Source organism: Anas platyrhynchos, chromosome 12, assembly GCF_047663525.1.
Source record: "Anas platyrhynchos isolate ZD024472 breed Pekin duck chromosome 12, IASCAAS_PekinDuck_T2T, whole genome shotgun sequence".
Classification (NCBI taxonomy): Eukaryota; Metazoa; Chordata; class Aves; order Anseriformes; family Anatidae; genus Anas; species Anas platyrhynchos.
This window is the reverse complement of record NC_092598.1, coordinates 9626961-9648248: the sequence shown is the minus strand read 5'-3', so window position 1 is coordinate 9648248 and position 21288 is coordinate 9626961. Positions and strand designations below refer to the sequence as shown.

General features: G+C 35.0%; 1 protein-coding gene across 9 annotated transcripts; it reads left to right on the top strand.

Moving 5' to 3' along the window:
- The first annotated feature begins 124 nt into the window (after window positions 1–124).
- On the top strand, window positions 125–20857 carry TERB1 (telomere repeat binding bouquet formation protein 1). Of its 9 annotated transcripts, XM_072043775.1 has the most exons (22): window positions 125–754; window positions 880–947; window positions 3041–3099; window positions 3974–4084; window positions 4273–4401; window positions 4886–5017; window positions 5521–5581; window positions 5657–5772; window positions 5923–6045; window positions 6529–6681; window positions 7573–7704; window positions 8534–8659; window positions 9570–9733; window positions 10476–10834; window positions 12376–12437; window positions 13461–13553; window positions 14791–14961; window positions 15360–15440; window positions 16928–17041; window positions 17443–17555; window positions 18102–18326; window positions 18682–20852. In XM_072043775.1, exons 3-22 carry the CDS (start codon window positions 3066–3068, stop codon window positions 18709–18711), a joined length of 2529 nt encoding a protein of 842 aa, XP_071899876.1. In that variant the 5' UTR covers window positions 125–754; window positions 880–947; window positions 3041–3065; the 3' UTR covers window positions 18712–20852. The 9 variants fall into 9 exon arrangements, with proteins under 9 accessions (XP_071899876.1, XP_071899877.1, XP_071899874.1 ...); XM_072043776.1 differs by having other exon boundaries at window positions 125–947; window positions 5926–6045; window positions 18682–20853; XM_072043773.1 differs by lacking the exon at window positions 880–947.
- Window positions 20858–21288: the final 431 nt, after the last annotated feature.

Sequence of the window (21288 nt, the reverse complement as noted above, 5' to 3'; positions counted from 1 at the left end):
TTATCTGTTGTTTGTTTTGTTTTTCCCCCACTGAGGATAAATAAAATCATTCCCAATTCTCCTTTTTTTTTTCTTACACAGGTAAGAAAAAGTCCAAGATTTAAAAAAAAAAAAAAAAAATTGTTTGGAGATTAAGTGGCATTTACAAATTAGTTTACCTGGTTTGCAGCAGAGATGATTTTTTTCATTAAAGTTGCTAATCTGGTTGAGGGGGTGATGAGTTGCAAAAGGTTAAAGGAGGATGCAAGTGAGGGGAGACCTAGGGAAAGCTGTAGTGCCCTTTACTGAGTCAGTCTGAGGATGTTACGGGAAAGGATTATGTTCAAAAATTACTTATTTTGGTTCAGCTGTATTTATCTAGCGTGAGATGGTCTCTCTCTCCCTCACTGTGTGTCTGGCAAATGTCAGGTAACAATTAACGGTATGCATTTCATGGTGTAGTTGTAGTTTCCCAAATGCTGAGTACGGAAAGTGAGCTGCACTGCAAGCTGCTCTTCCCCTCTCCTTAGCCTAGAGGCACGCTAGGGTTCAGGTGGTGCTTGGGGACGGTTACGAGGGGCTGTCCGCCCTGCTGCGGCCGTGAGCGGCAGCTGGGGCCTGAGGCGAGCTGCCCGCGCCCTTGGGCGGGAAGGGCCCGCGCCGGGGCTGAGGGCGGCCGGCTCCTCGCGCTCCTCAGGCCGCGACGCGGCGGCCGGGCCGAGCGGCGGGGCCGCCTTCGTGGCTGACAGGGCTCGGTGCCGCCGCCGGGCTGCAGGTAGCAAACGAACCCCAGCCCTTCTGCCCAGCTCCAGACAGCCCTCCCACTCTCCAGCCGGCAGAAGAATGCTTCTGCGGTTCCATCCCTCATTTGTGTGTTTTAATCCCGTATCCTTTATGTAGTCTCCACCTTCTATGTTTAGGATCATCTGGGGCACTTGTTATGACTGCTGCTTCAGAGTCAAACTCTGGTAATGAACCTAATGGCTCATACATGACTTATTTGAGAGGGAAGAGGAATGGGATGAATTCCCAAACAGCTCTGGAAGATATCAGAGGCCTGTTATGGCACACTGGACAGTGTGTTTCTCAGAAGTTTGTGAGCGCATCCTTTGCTGGCCTGACTTCCAATTGTCACAGGATGCCAGTGACCCACGTAGGGTTTGACCATGGGGATTTTAAAAGGCAGAGCAGGCCTGAGGCTGCCTGGTGTCACCCCAGCATGCCTGCAGGGCCCAGGTCCAGCAGCCGTGGCCCAGCACTCCGCTAAACTCCTCTCACGGTCCTGCCGTGCGTCAGGTGCTCTGACACTGCTGAGCAAGCAGACAAATACATCAGGGCTTTTTTTAGGTTATTATTATTATTATTTTTATTAATTTTGAAAGAATTGTTACTGGGTTATTCTGTTTTCCCTTATTTGTGATGTTTACCAAGAACCTGCTGCAGCAAACTGTGTTATTTATCTTTGCAGCTTTGCTCCATGATGCAACAGCAGAGTTGAACTATTTGCATGTTAATGTAGGCTGGTTTATAAACGCTGTTTTCTGTACCTTCTGTGTGTGTCAAAGATCCAATTAAAGTTAAAAATGCCTTCCCATAGGGTTTAAAAATCTATGCTACTTATGTGAAAGACTAATTTTATAAACGTGTATTTAATCCAACTTCACTGAAATGAAATTTGCTCCAAAGTGAGCTAATGTTTGTAGTCTTTGTTTTGTTAAAGAATTTTCAGGGAGTGCATATGGCTGCTCTAGGCTAGCAAGGTGGTGTCAGGAGGGGAAAAAAAGAGGTGAGGGAGACTTGTGAGCTTTCTGCTGTTGTGGCAAGGCTAGATTTGCAAGACAGAGGAACGTGTATGTATTATCACTTCTGGAAATGGTAAAGGAAGCTGAAGCTTTTTTACCCTATCCCTCTCAAAACCTGCTACTGTAAGGATATATATGGAGCATTTTAAACTGATGGAAGTGGGGCAGGAATGGGGACATTTGGTAACTCTAATTGGAAAGCAGGACTGGCTGTTTTCACTAAGATGACACTGATATTTCTTAAAGCCTGTGCTCTACTTTGAGAAGGATAACTCATCCGTTATTAAGCTGATTTTGTTACTGATATAAAGTTTCTACCTGGAGCTAAGTCATTCTTGAGATATTTAAATAGGTTACTGTGACACTTGCATCAACCTTTCGTCACATTTGGGACTTGGAGCGTGGATAAGGGAAGTGAAATGGTGTATCTGAGCGTTTGGGCAGACAGTAGATTTGAGGGTAGATTTCGGTTCATCCTAATACACCATAGGGTTGTGGCCTGGCATGAACAGCCAAGGACTGCCAACAAGCCTTAACCATGCTTCCAAACCTGAATTTCGCTCTGGTGTTCACGTAAGTTGGAAATGCTGGTATGTTAGGCTTATGTAGAATCAATGCTGTGGGTTTTTCTGATTTACATGTTCTATTTAAAATTTCTTTAGTTAATTAAAATAAAGTATTGGTTTAATAAATAATCAGTGTCTTGGTTCCTGTGCATTTCTGTCTTTGGTTTTGGTCATTACTGATAAAGCAATATAATTATGGTTTAGTGGTTGGCTCACGTAGCAGTGGTAGGAAGTGGATTGTTTTATACTGGGTGTCAGAAACTTGCTTATTTATAATTATCTGGTAATTGTGCTGCCCCTTGTTGGCTGATGGTGAAATTGGTAGCCTGTTGTAAGGAAAATTTGAAGACATTTATTGTGATCAATGAGAGAGCTAGATATATTTTAATGCCAGGTGCTTTTTGGGGTGACCCACAATGGCAGCGTGGAATCACTTTATTTTTGTTATATGTTACCTTTCAAAGCTGCTGACATAACACAACTAGAAGTAGCATCACTATAATATAGGGTATTTCCAAAGGAAACTTTCACCATGCAAAGCTATACTAAATAGTTTGTGTGTCAGGTGATAATGTAAAACTAGAAAACTGTTAAAGGGTGTAATTTAAGAAAAAAATATTTAACTTATATTCCATATGTTATAGAAACTGCTGATCTAAACAAAGAGCAAATGCTTTTTCCTTGCCATTTTAGAACAAGAACAAGGGTACAACCTAAAATGGAAAATCAAAATGTGCAGACAACACTGTGTGGTAAGATACCTGAAAATATTTCTAATTTATTTGAATCTGTTTTACAAAGTTTTAGTAGATTGTGATAAGTCAATTGTAGGAGGGTGACCTACTGGGGAAATGTTCTTTTTCCTTGTTGCCAAATTTTTGGATTCTTGCATTATTCAAACAGTAAATAATGCCAGCATACTTTCACCTTTTTCTGCTGATATTTAATCATATTTTTTCTATTTAATTTCTTTAAGAAACACAAAACCTGAAGTGTTTGAAAAATATGGTATCTGTTCTTGCCAAATTAGGAAGTAATTGTCTAGTAAGTCTTTTATTACATCAAAAATACAAGAAACAGATTTCTATAGTCATTTATCTACTAAAGATTGTACGTAGGTGCACCCCTAAATGCTATGTGTTAACTTCCTGACATAACGACCTGGTTCAGGATGAGATAAGTGATTCAGTCTCGCTTAAATAAATGCCATATAGCAAGCCTTGGCATTTAGCCTAATCCTCCACTGGATTCTGTTCCTAATTCACTCAGATGTTCATAGTTCAATATTATTTGTTAAATAGACGTAATATAATTTGCAATTGGAGAACTTAGTGTGATATAAATTAAGTTATTTAAATTTATAACATATACTAACAATAATTAAAAGCCAGAAATATTAACATGGGACTGTTACTTCAGTGAAGCAAATTGTGCTCAAATAGTTAACTTTGGGTTAAGTACTTTAGTTATTTATAGATGGATAGAAGTGGTGTAGCTCTGTGTTTTGCTTGCTTTTTCTTTAAAATACATAACCATGGTACATTTTTGAGCTGGTTTAATGTAATGCTAAATGAATTTAAAGAAAAGATAACACTTCATGTGAAGTTTTTTTTTGTTTACTCTTAGATATAAAAACAGATCTGAACTTACTGCTTGAATGCCTTAAATACCAGATGGACTGCCCTTTATCTCAGAAAGAGGCTTTGATCACTATTTATTCAATTTGTCAACAAAACAGTAAGAATCGTTTTACTTTCAAAAAAAAATAACCATTTATGTTCACAATGTATGTTAAGAAGCTGTCAATGCCAGGAGAAAATAAGTTAGCTAAAAGACCTAAGATTTGGTGGGGTGTAAAATCTTAAGATTTTAATTTTACACAAAAGCAAAATTTTAATTTTTATTCTTTGCTTTGTTTGTTGTAGGTGAAGCAAGCGAATATTTTCGAGAAATTGGTGGTTTGAGGTTTATAAACGATCTTGCAAAGTCAAGTATCCATTGCGTAGTAAAGGAAGCAGCTTTATTTACATTAGGAATTATAATAGAGAGTAATGGTAATAAATACTATTATGTATATTTCTGAGTTACTCATGATCATATTATACCTTGGCTTGTTCTTATTCTCCATTATTTTTCCATCAAAAATGATATTACAGAATAATAAGCTTGAAAAAGGGAAAATAAAGTTGCCACTGTTCCGCTTTCCCACCACAAGGTTTGAAGAAATACCTTGCTGATATGCCTATCTCTGCTAAATTTGTGTATCCAGCACATCTTAATGCTAATGGACAGTTTTATTGCTTCACTTTCTTGTTAACAAGTGTAATGACTCATAGAGTCTTCCAAAGTTTGCCAAGGACCAGCATAGTTTAGAAGTGACCACAGGAGGAAGCCCTAATTCCCTTTATAGGCCCTCACAATGATTTAGATAAAACAAAGCCTTTGTTTACTATGTTATCATGTTATCAAACTAATTTAAGATTTTTTTAAAAAAAGGCTTGCTTTAAGGTCTTAATGGTTTTTATTTTCTGGTTTCAGTTTACTGTCAACAATCTTTATGTACTTCTGCATTGTTTGAAGACCTCATTTTAGTTTTAATTAATAAGGATTCTGGTGTGAACTTAAAAAGAATGTCTGTTTATGTCATCTTAGTACTGGTTTCAAATAACAGTAAGTGCTTTCTTCTGTGTTATAACACCATTTTTTTACTTATGGTTTCCTTTTTTCTGTTTGCCAATCTACGTTACGGAAATTTGGAACACTCAATAAATAATGCTTTTGTGAGGTTAACTTAAAAAAGATGAATCATAGCATGTCAATGGAACTGAAGTATAGAATCACTGAGATTGGAAAAAGACCTTTACGGTCTTCACTGTAAATGAAAAAATATAAGTAAGTAATTGCTTACTGGGATTTCCTTAAGTAGCAGAAAGTATTTAAATTCTAACATAATATGCAATCCAGGAGTTTCTGACAAAAGTCTTCTGAAAAAGTTAGACATAGAGAAAAATAAAACACTTTTGTCAATGTTTTCTGAGATTTTCAGCAGGGGAGGGGAGTGTATATTTGCTTAGGAAATGGAAATACAATTCAAATATATAAATTAAATTTGACATCAGGATTTTGTTTCAAGTTGCATGTGTCTTCTGAGTCTGGTATGTCTTCTCTTTTAGAGTATGGGCAAACTTATGTCAGGGAAACAGGCTGCATTGGTCTTCTGCTACAGTTATTCAGGTAACAAACAATTGCTGTTCAAACAGAAAAATAATAGAATTTTTAGGACCTGTTCCCTTTGTTTTTCCTGAACAGAACAACTCTTTCCACATCTGAGATGAATCTGTCAGATGAAAATACTTATCAGAGCTATCAACTGTGGTCTTCAGTCTGCAGTACTCTCTGTGCCTGTGTTAACAATCCTCAGAACGGTAAGTGTTGCTGTTAAAATTGTGAAAAATGGAAAGTGTTTTTCCAAAGTGATAAGTTCTGTTTTCATTTTTATTGTTCAACTGAAATTTCAGTGCGATACTTTGCCAAATTATATTTGTACTTGGGGTTATTTGTTTTTATTTTCCCAGAAGATAATCAAAGCATTTGCTGTGCAGTTTTTCCATACGCAAAAGAGTGGCTAGAAAGTTGCACAGAGCCTGAGATTGTTCGTCCTATTTGTTCATTTGTTGGCCTCACAGTTGCAAATAACTGTAAGTACAGATGAAGCTTTAACGGTTTTATTTTGTAAGTTTCATTTTCATTTTATAGTTAAATGTTTGATTTCTTCTTATCATCAATCCCTACAAATACATTTACTGTTTTTGCAACTTTTAAATTGAAAATTAGATTTGACTATCTCCATTTCCCTGGTTTGTGCTTATGAACACAAACAGCCTCATTGGCTGTGATTACTGAGGTTGGTAAAAACTATTTGGGAGCTTTTTTGATTAGAAGTAGTTTGAAAATATTTCATTACTAGGTTTCTGAAAACATTTATATGCATGTGTTAGATCCATATGTTTCTTGTAACTATCTTAAAAAACAATTACAACAATTTCTCAAGATTGATATATATCCAAATTGAATTTCTTTGTATGGATGGGAATAAAGTGATTAATATGTGCATAAATAAATTGTGGTGAGTGTAAAAAATGCTTAAAACAATTTAAAAAACTCTTTTTTCTCATATTAAGCCACTGTGCAGAAATACTTTGTTTCTGTTGGAGGACTGGATACCTTAGCTAAAGTTCTCAACAAGTTGATGCATGATTCCTGTATAAGTCAATCCAGCACAAAACTTGCAGTAGTAGTAACAAAGACTCTGGATGCCTGCATTGCTAACGACTGTGAGTGAAGAGAGCACTGCCACTTATTTCTGATAATTCTAAATTGCATTTTTTAAAAGCCTGGTTTTGGTGGATAAGTGCTAGGAATGGATGCTAAAAGGCCATTAGTTTACATATATATATGTATGTATCTGTACATATATATACACACACAGATCCAGTTTATATTGCAAAATCTTTAAGATTCAAACTTGTATTGGGAATGATTCAGTTAATCTGAGGTGGATTACTTTGCTATTGTTACTAAAATAAACTTAGTGAAATTTAAACCATACTAAAATTTAAAAATAAGTTACTGGTGCTATTTTTCAGTAAGTAAAGCTGAGAACTAGGCATGGCAGTAAGCTTGGATTCTGGAGTTAGAGTTGTGCTTTTGTAGGCTTGTACTGGAGACTAATAAGCTTTGTAAGCTTTAGGAGTATGCGTGCACTAGCAGTGCTGTTCCCAGTTTTAGGAAGAGTTTGCCCTCTTTACCAGCTATATTCCTAGCTCTTGTTATGGCAGATAACCTGAATCAAACCTTCCTCTACTCTTTAAATCTGTTCTGGAACTGATGTGAGAAAACCCAGCAGAGGTCTACACAACTTGCACATTGGAAAGTCCTTGTTTGTCAGGTCTACCACAATTCTAGAGTACAATTTGGGGGAAAAGGCAGTGTTGGATATGGGGAATGGCATGGGTAGAATTAATACACCACTAGAGGTCTGGCAATTTGAAGTGTTGAAATAAAAAATGAGAGACTAGAGTTTATGCAGTCCCAAGGCGTTTTTTAGAGTCCCAAGTTTCTATAGAGAGTTCTCTTAAAAAAATAAATAATAATTTCAGACTTGAATGGTGTCTATATACTTATTGTCTAGTTCATTTTTCTTCCACTTGTTTTTAACATAATAGCTGCCATGGGTGGCACTTTGGCAAAGTATCACACTGTGTCTGAGCTACTGAACCTGCTGTCTAATGACACTTTGGATACAGGAGAAAAAATGAGTATTATTCTAACAATTGGACATTGTACTGAGGTTTGTGGTAAGAATTTTTTTTTCTTTCTGACGCTTTTTTAAACTGAATTCTCATACATTATTTCAATGGTGACATTTGAGCAAGATTTTGAAACATGAGGGAATGTTCTTTTAAATAGTGTAACTTAATATGCAGGGAAAAAAAAAAAGTTTGCTATATACTTGATCTCTAAACTGTAAGACCTGTTAACACATAGTATCTTTCAGAGCTTTAGAAAAGTAGGCAAGAATTCAGAGTTTGTTTTTAGGTATCACAGGGTAAAATTCATCCAGTCCTGAAAACTACTAAAATGCATACATAACAAATACATTTTTTTGAGCTCTATTTTAATGGCCCTTGAATAGATAGAGCTGCTATACGCTGTTTACATATCTATTAGTATTTTAAAATGCTGTACAATGGTAATGTTTTTAGAGTAACTTAAGTGCTAAGTAACCCTGAAGTGTTTTTGCCAGGCTCCTCAGGGCATGTACAAAAGTATCTGTTATCTGTTATCACAGTATCACGGATAACAATAAAATTTTAGGCTGCTGTCTTAGTTGATGCCGAGCAGTGCTTACATTTTTGACTTGTCTAGTTTGGCTTGGTCCTTCAAGTTTCTTGCAATAGATTTGAAGTATGGTCAAATCATCCTGTGTGATTTAGAGCACTTCCGCTGCAGCCTGGTTAGTAGGGTCATTACAGCATACTTGAATCCATAACAATGTTGTTTGTGTTTTTTTTTCCTCCCAGAATTTCCTTGGAAGTTACTGGTATTAAGCTTCTAAAATTAGTTCAGATTAAGTGTTTATGAGATTGCAAATAACTTATTTTCTTTTACAACTTTCTATTTTAGAAGAAAACCAATATGAACTGCTCAAGAACAATGGTCTTCCACTTATGATTCAGGTACTAACTGAGTCTCAAGATGAGGAACTAAACAAAGCTGCTACTTTTGTGCTGCAGAACTGCAAACAAATGAGTAAGCTTACTGTTCCTGCTCTAAAAATGAGAGATGACTTCCATATTTAAGTTTTCTTGACTTTCTAAATGATTTTAACTGTAGTAGCTTTGTGATTCTGTGTACTCAGAGATGTTTATTTTCTGCAGTGAAGGCAGAATAAAAGTAAAAACTTCAATGGTGTGACAAGAACACGTTTGTGTAACCTACGTATGTAGGCCCAGTTCATAAAACGTTTTCAGTCTATAAACAATGTACAAAATATTATAATCCCATACCCTATTAGTACTCTGTTCACTAAACCAATGGATAATCAGGCCTGTAATCACCATGGCTACTATTATTTTACCATATTAAAAAGTGTGAACTTTAATTTTAAAGTAGGGTGCATTTTGAAGCATCCTGTTTAATGTTTTTAAATTGTGTAATACTACCCATGAAGCAGAAAGACACCTTGTCCTTCATTCTTTATAGCACTGAAGGTATTATGCAGTGCTAATCAGTAAAAAGCATGTATCTATATTTTTGCATTAAAAGTGTATCTGAGAGTTTTGTTTAAGTGTATAGCTGAGGGGACATGGTACTTTTCAGGCTCCATCGATACAGAGGTGTTTTATTTTTAAAAGCCATACTGATGAAGGAACTGTCCAGAATAAAGCGATTTCTTAAAACAAAACATAATTTTATAAACATGTTGTAACAGCTGTAGTTGCAAGCTCAATGATTACTTAATGGAAACACTGCAAATGCTTCTTGTGACTGCAGTTTATCTTTGAAGTGTATGAACATGTGTGTATAAATTTAGATTAACAGGGGGTTATATTTTGCATTATTATTTACGGGTAGTCACTTCCTCAGAATACTAAAATATAATAAATATTAAAGTACTCAGTGATTAAAATTTGTAATATTAACTTTATGTTTTATGAAGCTGAACAATTGTCCCTGAAAATAAATGAGAGTTCATTAAATGAGAAGAATGCAGACAAGTTGGAAGCAGACATGCAAATCAGAGAAAGAAGTCTACAAGATTACTGGAAGAAAGCGAGAGAAATTTTACACAGAATAAAATTGATTGAAAAAGAACATGATGAGGTTGGCATGTTTACCAAAGCAGGGTAAAACTAAGCACATCTTCTCAGAGTCTAGGGAGCAACAGGAAGTAAACCCTTAGGATAATTTCACTGTGAGCTAGAAAAGTAGGGAAGATATGGGATGTATGAGAAACAACCTCTGTTTTTTGCCGTTATTGTATATCATACAAAGTTAGAAGGATTGAGTGCAGTCAGAGAAAGACGGCATCTGAATGTTATGAAGTATTTTAGTTTGTAGAAAATCTATTTTTATAATAAAGTTCAGATCATTTAGGTTGAAAAACAGGAGTTAGATTTTATTTTAATCGCCAGTTGCTTAAATTTATAGTTTAATATTCACAAGCACAAAATATCCATGACTGTACAGCTATGACAGGATAGCTAATGCACATGTGAACATAAACTGAAATACAGTTTTGTTATTACATAATTTGCTTGTGCTGTATAACTGGAGGGTACCTCTAGGTGTGGAATAGCAAATGTTGTGTTATTTGTCTGGATCTTCAGTTAATTAAAATTTACCAAGTGTTCTGTATTAGTAGCACATCCATTGCTTCAGTCTGGAACTATCACTTAATAATTACCCCCTTCGACACCTTTGGTAGCCTTGATGTTTTGTCGGCTTTCAATTCAGTCAGGGATTAGATTGATCTATCCTAGTTGATCATCTTACTAGATTTACTTTGTGGTTTTTGTGGTTTTTAAGAGCTCATATAGTTACTAACTAATATTTTTCAATACAGGAAAGAATGCAAGGAAGAGTATTCGTTGACAGACCTTCAGAAAACAGTATTGAAGCAACAAAATACCATGAAATGAATCCTAGTCATCCAGAAACATATGTAGAAAGAACACATAAAGAAACATGTTATCCACGATTAATGTCTAATTTGGATGGTCAGGTTCTTGCTCTAGCTGTAAATTCTCCCCTGAAAAATGAAACAGTGAATGCTATGAATCCAGTAAACACTTCTACTAGAAAAAGTGAACAGAATGATATTCCACGGCCAGTTTATGAAGTGCAGAGAGACAGTGTACTTCAAAGTCATCGTATAAACGAGAAAACAGGTTGTGAAAAAAGGCAATCTATTCTTCAAGTACAGTAAGTATCTTGCATCTAAGTAGAAATAGTAAGTTGCTTTTCATTAGTAACTTCTGAACTGAATGTCAGCCTTTTCAATTAGTGGTTACTAGCTATGTATTTGTACCAAAGGTTATAGACACTACAGTGTCATTGTTTATATATTTTTTTTTCCCTCTTAATGGTAGGCTTCTGATGATTTGTATAGAGAGCCTGTTACAGGCCATGTTCTGTGGTCTTGAACATAGTGATGAGAAAGCATCCATAGTCTTCTGTCTTCAAATTCACACTGATTTAGAAGATTAGGATTTGACCCATTGGTTTGGATGAAACCAAACCCTTAATACTTCTGCAATGTGCACTTCAAAGCAAAACAGCAGTTATAGAACTGTTCTGCAAGAACTCAAACTGTAGTTCCTATGAAGAAGAAGAAAAAAGCTTTTTTTTCCCCCCATGTTTCTTTTCCCTTGTATTCAGTTCCTTCACTGCATGGGAAGAAAAAGACAGTCATTTACTGTTCTCTTGCTTTACACACCTGTCTCACACAAATGCTTATTTTCCTCTTTTGCTTCCTATGGTTATCTTTCTTACTGATAAACAAAAAACGATTTATAGGCAACCTGTAAGAATAAGTATAGATTCCATTGTCTTGCATTTACATAGAAGTATCCTCTGAGACAGGCAGTGGGAATATGAACAAAACTATGGATCTTTTTTTTGTCGTTGTTCCACGTTTTTATTGTGCTTCCTTTATGTGGCTGGCTGGACCGTGGTCCTATACAGATTGCTAGCATGTGTTATATTGTGACTGCAGCTGGCACAGAAATAAACAAGGGCCTAGTATATTTTCCGTGGTACCTTCACTTAAATTCTACTTTGCTACTAATTGGCATAATTTCACACAGCTTTTTTTGTTGTTCTGACCTTTGAAGCACAAAATTACCAATGAATACGTTTTGTGGAAAAAGCGCTCTCCTTGCATGTGTGTATGTGTAAAAACAGGAGTTACCTGAGCACAACCATGCATTAGGCTCCTTGCTTCTGCAGCATTCAAAGGTAGTCAATGATGTTGAAAAATGCACGATCGTGGTATCACAGGAATGTGTTGGTTGCATAAAAGATACTCAGTGTAAGAAGAGAAGATGACAAATTACCTTTCAGAGCAATTGCCACATCTGGTAAAAGTTACAGTGTTCTGAACACTTTGAAAGTTTAACATGCACTAAGTAACTGTGATATAAACTGGAATTGGAAATGATTCTGGAAAGCAGCGAATGCCAGGAAAAGTACTGTGTTCCGAATGCTGGAACAAACATGCTGCATAGCACTGCAAGGAATGCTAATCACATGTATTGGGTAAACAGATTTCTAAGATGGTAATATTATGCTGGATACTTCTAGCTCAGGAACTTGGGATAAATACAATATTTTTTTTAGAATTTTATCTTTTATATATTTAATGTGCTTTTTGTTCTGTATTTTGGAACGTGAGTATTAATTTACAGTTAAATGTATGTTTTGAAACTTTATATAAAATTGGTTCACATTGTTAATCTTTCCAGGAAAGACTTATTTAAACAACCAGCAAAGACTGTTAGAAATATGAAACAGGCATGCACATCAGGTACAAATAGCTAATCATATTCGTGTTTTAGATAATTTTGTTCTTAATGATTTTAATTTGCTTTGTTTATTTTTATCACTACTTTTTTATCATGTTTAAGTTAGATGACAAAATACGTTACTTGTAATATTCTTTAACTGAATAATTCTGGAATTTTATATTAAATACAACCTTATCTAGAATGTTCTTTTTTCTTTTAAGATTTTTTAGCTTTTTATTTTATTTTATTTTATTTTAACTATTCAACTGAATGTCTTACAGATAAATGTTTTAAATTAAGTCTGAATGCAATCCATACTGAACAATTGAAGCCCTTAACAGAACATGTGCAAGGCTACTGGTTTTGTACTGTACTTTTAATTGTGGGGATAGAACCTACCTGTGAGAGTGACTTGCCTGAAGATGTTCCTACATTTTGAGTGTGTGTGGATGGTGGTAGAATAAGAGTTTTTCAGGTTTACAGTAGGTTTACAGTGATTTTCTTTATGTGTATTTATTTCAGAATTGGAATATAGTCAATCAAATTTTTGCTTATAATTTAGTCTCCAATTAACTTACAAAATCATTCATTAGTTCAGTGTTCGCCAGGATGGTAGCTTTACAAGGGACAAAGCTGACTTTCACAAATGGTTATTTAAATGAAAAATAAGTAGTATTCCAGTACATCACACTTTCAGTATCTGATTCTAAATAAAGATCATGTTCATGGAACTTATTTAAGCAATGTAAGTTTACAGGGTTATTTCGCTGTGTTCAAGTTGAAGTGGTACGCTTCATTAGGAAAGTAAATAAAAAGTAAGCATTGAATTATACATAATTCTGGATTTACATAAACATAAATACTCTCTGTTTAACTTCAGGAAATTTAATTTGGATTTTCTGCTGTTAATGTGAATTCAACTTTCCTAATCTATAAATTGAAAATATAATGGATATAGGTATGCTGATGCATGATTCCCCTAGCAAACGATAGCTTGCATTTTCTTCCCAGCGTTTTTGTTTTTTTTTTTCCTCTTTATTTAGACAACCATTCATTGTCCTCAGAGATAACCAAGGAAGAAAAAAGTACCTTGACTACAACTGCATCCCTTAAAATGACAGATATAAGGTGTATAGGTAAATATCTTAGGTCTTTGTTTCCTAAATTCAAAAAAGAAGCATTGAAGAGCCACCAAATCAGAAAGTGAACCTGACATTACAGAAATCTTAACACTTCTATTGGATTACCTGTTCTCTAATCCTTAACTGCTTCCTTTACTTTCTCTGCTTCTAAAATAAAAGAAATATTGACATAAAGCTTACATATTCTGATCCTGATCTGTGTGTCTTTAGTAATGTTGGTTTTACTAAGAAACAATGTACAATAGCTTAGAGAACACCTAGTAGTTACAGAGCAGGTCTTTGCTTCCTCAGAGGGAAAAAAAATGAAGCCCTGCTCAAATCCCTTACGTATTCGCCCTGCTAAGCCTCCTAACTATTATGAAGCCCTTCTATTTTCTCTGCCTTACTGCTCTTAAATAGAGAGAGGCTATCACAGCTATCCATGACTGCAGCCTGCATTTCCTCCGTATTTTCCTTCCTGAACACAGTCCATCAGTAGGTTATGAAAGTGCCTCTGCTACTCAGCGTTTGTAAGTGGAATCTGTATGGTCTTTTTTTAAATAGATCCACAGTCCACTGTGAAGTATCATGTGGGCATATGAAATCAAGTTGTCCAAATAGTTTCAACCTGAGTTTCAGCAGTGCTTTATCTTAGGCTACAATATTGCTGAGATACACCTGTGCCCTTCAAATTCTTCACAGAAGTTCTTTTTCAGCTGCCATAACTAACAGTGAGAGTACTTAAGAGTAACTAAAACGTATATTAGAATGGGTTATGACCTCAGAAAAAAATCAAAAGGCTTCCTGTGAGGGAATTCATGCATAAACTAGGCTAATTGGTTATATTCAGATTAATGCAAATAGCTGTCACAACATAAATTTTCACAGTAAAGCAAAGACATGTTTTATGTTTTAGCTCCTGCAGAAATCGTTCCTTCTGTACAAAGTGAACAGGGGCCCTTTCTTCCCATCCCATCAATATTGTTATTTCTGTAGAGAATCTGTGCCTAATTAAGTAATCTTAGAGTTGAAGTGCAGTACAATTTGGTTCCATAGGTCATGTTGAAAACAAATTTAGAGAGCAAGCACAAAACAAGAAATAAGTATTATCAAGAAGATAAATAACCTCTTTTAACATATGTATATGAAAAATTGGAGGTTAAATTGTAGATCATAGTAACATGCTGGATTTTATGATGGCTGCTATAGCAGTTATGCTTACTGTTTCTAAAATTCCCTATTTTTTTTCCAGGTTGTACAACAGCAGGTCTGTCTGTCAATAGCAAAACTTTTAGCAAGATGCTGCGAACTTGTCCATACCTATGTTATCATCACAAAGTCGTTCTGGAAGCTGAAGAAAGATATAAAAAGGAACTTCAGAAGTTGTCTGTTTCTCATATTAGTGGATATGCAGCTTTTGAGCGTAATTTATTTTGTTTGTTTTTTAGTAACTGTTTAGTAACTTGTTTTAACATTCTTATTCTGATATCCTACTCACTGTATATGATTTACCAATGATTTGTACTAAGTGAGATTGGAACTGCCATTTTTTTGGAGGATCAGTTAGTCAAATATTAATAGAAGTGAATATATGAAGTTGCAAAAAGTGTGAATGGATGAACTTTACAACGAACTTGTTTCACTCCAATATTACATGCTCATGGATGAAAAGAGGCTTACAATTATTGATCAATAAAAAGAGCATTGATCTTATTTAAAAGCATCTTTTATTTTTCTGGTTTAACAGAGGCAATTTTTAAAAGTAATTAAATAGTTATTGTCTGCTGGCATTTTTAATGGTCTCTATCTTATACTTTTTAGAAATACTGCTGACCCCAATAAAGAAAGGAAAATTGCATACAGAGACATCAACTTTTAAGAGCAAAAAGGATAATGTCCAAAGTAAGGCCTTAGTTTGGAAATTAATACAAAAAGCATTCGTTGTCCGAGTAATCTTATTGCAGGGTTTCACCATGAGAGCCTGTGGATAAAGAATTATGATATTGTACATGGATTCTGTCAACAATCTGTCAGAGAATGCGTAATTTATACTCATGAAATTATTACATATACTACTTTACAATTAAGTTATCTGGCGATTGCATTGAATCCTGCTACGGTTACTGCCATGCCATCTACTATTTCTCAGTTTTGTAGCCTTAATTTTAAAAATGTAGAGGCACAGCCAAGATCAGATCACAGTGCAGCTGTTTGTTCCTAGATTCAGCATCATTCAGCTGCACCTAGATTCAGCACTATAGCTGTGTTATCCTATTTCTGTTTCTGTTCCTTCTTGGAGTTCTGCTAAGGACTTGGGTTTCTGTGTGCTAAATAGCTAAAAGTAAACTTGAAACATACAACAATACTGGAGCAAGTGTCTGGAAGTGATCTATCAGAAAATTAAAGAGGTTTGTTTACCTGTCCTGTATACTGAGTTGCTGAGTAAGACATTACTGACAAATAGAGATGGAAAAGTGAATATTAGCTCTATCAGCCTCTGCAGTACAATTTCAGAACCCTGTGCTTACAAAAGCATCAGTTGCCCCTAAAAAAAGGTAATGTCTATAATGCACAATTGTCCATTTGTAAATAGTGGAATATGTATCTTTTAAAATATTTTATTCTACAATATAATGAAAAAGTTGGTTATAATTTGAACTCGTTTATTTACTCCACAAATATATCTATTTTTTGCATAATTCACAAGGAATTTTCTTCAGAATGTGGTGATTTTGGGCACATCCTGCAGAGCTCCGACTGCAGTCAAAATAATACATTCAGCAACTAGTGATCCATACTGTTAACTTAGGACTGACCGGAAATTTTAAAGCAAGCTGAAGAAGCTCTCAAAATCAGTACTTAAATTCATAAATGTTAATATTACTTAAAAAAAAAAAAAAAAAAAAATATATATATATATATATATATATATATATATATATATATATATAAACAATTCTGAAAAATTAGCCCATTATTTTTAGTGTTCTATTTCCAAAAACCTTGTTTACATCATTATGTAATTGATTTCTGGTAATAGCTAGTGTGTGTGTGTCTGTATATATATATATACATATTTAAAATCATATTCAGAAACTAATTTGGCAATGATAGCCATGGAAGTTTAAAAACTTTTGTTAAAAAGAGCAGCTGTTTATTTCATCTCAATAACTCATTACACTAATAACCTTTAGCAAGTAAACATTTTCTGAATTTAACTGGATTTTTCAGTCTTTCTTCCAAGAACAGATAGTAGTATGGCTCAAAACATGGTTTTCTCATAAATTTTAGTTCCTAAAATGTTACCTGTGTTTTATGTGTTTTTTTTTTTAATTATTATTATTATTATTTTTTTTTCAAGAAAAAGACAAGATGTTTTATTTTTTTAGGTATTCTTTTGACTCCAATTAGAAAAAACAAACCTGATACTTCCCATAGAGATGAACATAATAAAAATACTCGGTTACCTGAAGAATATAACTTGCTACCGATATATGAAAAGTGTGAGTATTACCAGAAAATTAATACTGTAATAAGAGTAACTTAAAGACCATTCATGACCTTTAACTCAGGGCATTGAAAAAGGAATCCATGCTTGCTGCTAGAGACGAGTAGCTGAGAATTTAAATACTCATTCTTGTACCTTCACTCATAGTATTATTGAGGTTTATTTTGGGCTAAATCCTATTACTTGCTAGTTGCTTCCAGTACCTAAATAATCCTGACGCGTTAATAACAATGATTGGAAAAAGATCTAGTGAAAATTAGATATTACTAATAAAGCAACAGTTATGTATTCATGTTCATTAGAAGAAATGTTCTTTTACAACACTACATTGAGTTTTACAGTAGAGCTCAGTTACTTCAGAATAACTAAGAGGTGGCCTTGTTCACAATTTCATAGCTTTCCAAAAAAAACAGGATGCTAACTTGAAGAGACAATGTGTGAAAGAAAAGCACAGCCAGGAATGCCAACAGTTAAAAGAAAATTGTATATATTCACTTGACGAGGATGAGGTTAGTTATGCGAAGCCTACTCATACGCTCACATATTTATAAATGTAACATGAGTGTGAATTACATATTTTCTTTTCAAGTCACCCTTAACAGGACCCCAGTAACAAAATGAACCATATTCAAAACATATCCTCCTCTGCTGATTCTACTTCATAGTGATTTATCCCTGAAAGAAGTTAAGCATTTTTCTACTGTTAGCCCTTTCAAGTTAGTGGATATGGAGGTATACTTTTTTCTTGTACTTAAGAAAATTCCTACAGTATAGAAATAGTAGAAAACTAAAGGCATAGATGTTCTGGCTAGAAAACAGATACTGAGGGTGGAAGTTAGGTAGGCACAACAGAAATAAATGTGTCAATGTTTAAAAATACTGTATTTCATTGAGTGGATGACTGAAGAAATGGCTGAACGTAATATATTGAAGAACCATCATTATCCTGATAGAGCAATTGTTTCTTCAGAACTAGTTAAGGTTGCATCACCAGTAATAATGCATTGCTTCTGAATGGGAAATACTGTGCAAATTTACTTAGTTTTTAATTACAGCAAAATAAATACTGGCAGAACAATGAGAGAGACTCCCTGGATATAAACATAAGAACTTTAAACAAGAAAAGAAGAATCCGAAAAGATTTCACAGATGAAGAAATCAATTATCTTTTAACTGGAGTAAAAGAAATGGGTCATCACTGGAATTTGATTTTGTGGTCCTACCCATTTCAGGAAGGACGGACGAACGTTGATCTTTCCAGCAAATACTACAAGTTGCAGGTGCAAATAACTAAAGTTTAGTTTTCTACTAATAATATATACTACCAGGTCATTTTTAATCTTTTCACCCTGATTTGACTCTCAAAAAAAAAAACAAACACAAATCCATAGGATGTTAGAATTTGCAGCCTGTGGGGTTGGTCTTTCTGTCATTTCAATGTTTTGCATGCTGAGGATTTGAATTCCAATGTAATTTAGAGATGCTATCAATGGATGGATCAGATAGCATTTTTTGCTGTATTCTGGGTAAATGTGGGACTGGGCAACCATTTTTCTACTGAGACTTTTTTCTAAAATTGTATAGTGTTTTGTGTCAACATTGGTCATGATGGTTTTTGTATCTACTATCTTACAGAGGCAGGAAAAAAACAAAAGCCGTCAATAACATCTTTCAAGAATATTTTCGATTTTGATGCAGAAAGTTGAAGAACAGCTTTATTAATGAAGAGGTACTACCACAATGATACAAGCCTGTTGAGAATTTAGATTGGTTTGAACTTGTGTTTTTCACTGCTAACATTCATTTACAGAAATTGTTATGCTTTGCGAATTTCACTTAAATGTAATTTTTTTTAATAATGCTAAAATAGCTACTAAAATAGTCTTTACCAGTAAAAGTTATTTTTTAAAAGAACTTAATTTAACGTTCTTACACTTTTGGTTTTGCAACAATTAATTTGCTTTGATTCTTTTTACAATGTATTTGTAAAGAAAAGGTTTATTGAATATTTTGAATTTAATTATTTGAATTACTGAATATTTTTATTAATATTTTATGCCAGAAACTGCTAAGTGTTAATGTTCTGACTTTTTTTCCCCTTTTAATTGGTGAAATCAGCGGCTAAGGTACTTTATGCACTTGATGTGCAGTATGTGTAGAAAAATAGAATACATTTCCAGACATCTAGAAGAGGTGTTTTTTTTATTCTAAGTTATACAGTCAGGTCAACAATTAAGAGAATCGTATAGTAGCAGAAATGTTTAAGTGATTGCAGAGGTTATAAAGACCTTTCTAATGATATCAAAACATTCACAAAATAAATGCTAATAACTATTAATTTTGAACATAGAAGTTGTAGGAAACGTTCAAGAAAATCAACATACCTGAGGTATTTTTGAACAGAAGGTTGTATACTTTCAGAGAGAGAGGACTGGTAGAACAAGCTTTATAATTTTGTTAAATTCTTACTTGCAAATAATTCTGAGTAAAACAGGATATATCTATGAGAGAAAGCACCAAATGTATGTTTGAGCATTGCTGAATACGCTAGGCAAATCTTACAGAGGTTGACATAAATTGAATTATAGAGCTTGTGGAGATTTCAGAACTTATACACGGAAGATAGTGTGTGGTTCAGCTGCAGTATTTCTTATATGACATTCATGGACCTATGTAAAATACTTATGTGGTGAACTAAATAGAGTGTAGCTACTGATTAATTTGACTTCTAGTTACAGTGGAACATTTCTTTGTATATTATATAAGTGCATGAGCAGAACGACTGTTCTTGCTAAATATACAATGGTTGTAGAAAGCTTTAGTGAAAGCCTTAATAACTTGATTTTTCAGTGATAACCTTAGTATTTCTGTTCTAATTAGTTCATTTATTATAGAAAAAGCTTGGTCATCTTATTTGCTGTAGGCTTTTACTATGATGTAGCTTGAATGCTTAAAAGTGAGAAAGATAATCTGAAATTGAAGGACTTCTACTGATGCTGATGGTATAATAAATCGTTTTTAAATGTTTTTCAGCTGTTGCTCTTTATATATATATATATATCTTGTTAAAATACTAAAGAACCTATAAAAGGTGCCTTAAGGCATATCTTTGTAAAGGCCCAATCCTATAAACCTTTATGAATGGAGCTATTCCAAGTGGTGTAATTAAATATTGGCTTACGTATTTGCAGAACCTGAGCCAAAAGTAATACCAAGGAGTGGTGCATACATCAGTGAGATTTTGGTCTGTTACGCACTCCACAACGTATTTTTCCAAGGACTCATAAGCTAGTCCAGGCAAGCTTCTATTTCATGTAGTATCTGAATGTGTATTAGTAATCCATATTGTTCTGGCCTAAATGTATTTGAAGTGGAAAAAATATGGAAGACGTACATCTTTGGTTGACAGATGTAATCAGAGTATCGCAATATTGACAATTTACTTATTTGTAGGTAACAATTTAGGTTGTGAATGACCTCTGGAGTCAGTAATCTAACTTCCTTAGAACAGGCCTAATTTCAAAGTTAGTTCGGGCGCTCTGTGCCTTGGCAAGTGCTGAATATCTCCAAAGCTGAAATCCCCACAATCTCCTCTGCCGCTTTAATTCTCTCATAATGAAAATTGCTGAAATAGGCATCATTAAAACGTTCTTATAAAATCCTGCAAGGGAGAGTCATGACTGGGAGCGAGTAGAGACGTGTTGTGTGAATTTGTGCAAGTCGATTCATCTCTGTCTGACAGTAAGTGACCGAACACTCTGGGTAATTGTATTTTCTTGTATAAACTGCTTTGAAATGCACACAGAATGGTTATTAGTAATACAGTTGCGTAAGACCCATTCATGTCACTTTTAGACTTCTTATGCTACCCCATGCTTTGAAAAGTCCTAGTGCCTGGCGGTCACTGCCCAAGTGTGAGGGAAGGGATTTCAGAAAAAGTATTTAAAAAAAAAACAAAAACGAAATTGTTTTGTAACACGAGTAGAAGAACAAAATTTATCGGAGAACTGCAAGAAGGTGGGGGGGAATCTGCGAGCGTTACTCCAGCCCTCTAACTACACCTATCGCCGGATTCTTCACACCTCACCCCGGGCAGCCCCCGGCAGCGCGGGCAGCGCTGTGGCCCCGTCCCGCCTCACGCTGCGGCACCAGGGGGCGCTGCCGAGGGCCGCCCCCCGCCGCGGGAGGCACCGCCCAGGGCGGAGGCGCTGCCGGGGCTGCCCGGGCGCCGCCTGATCGCGA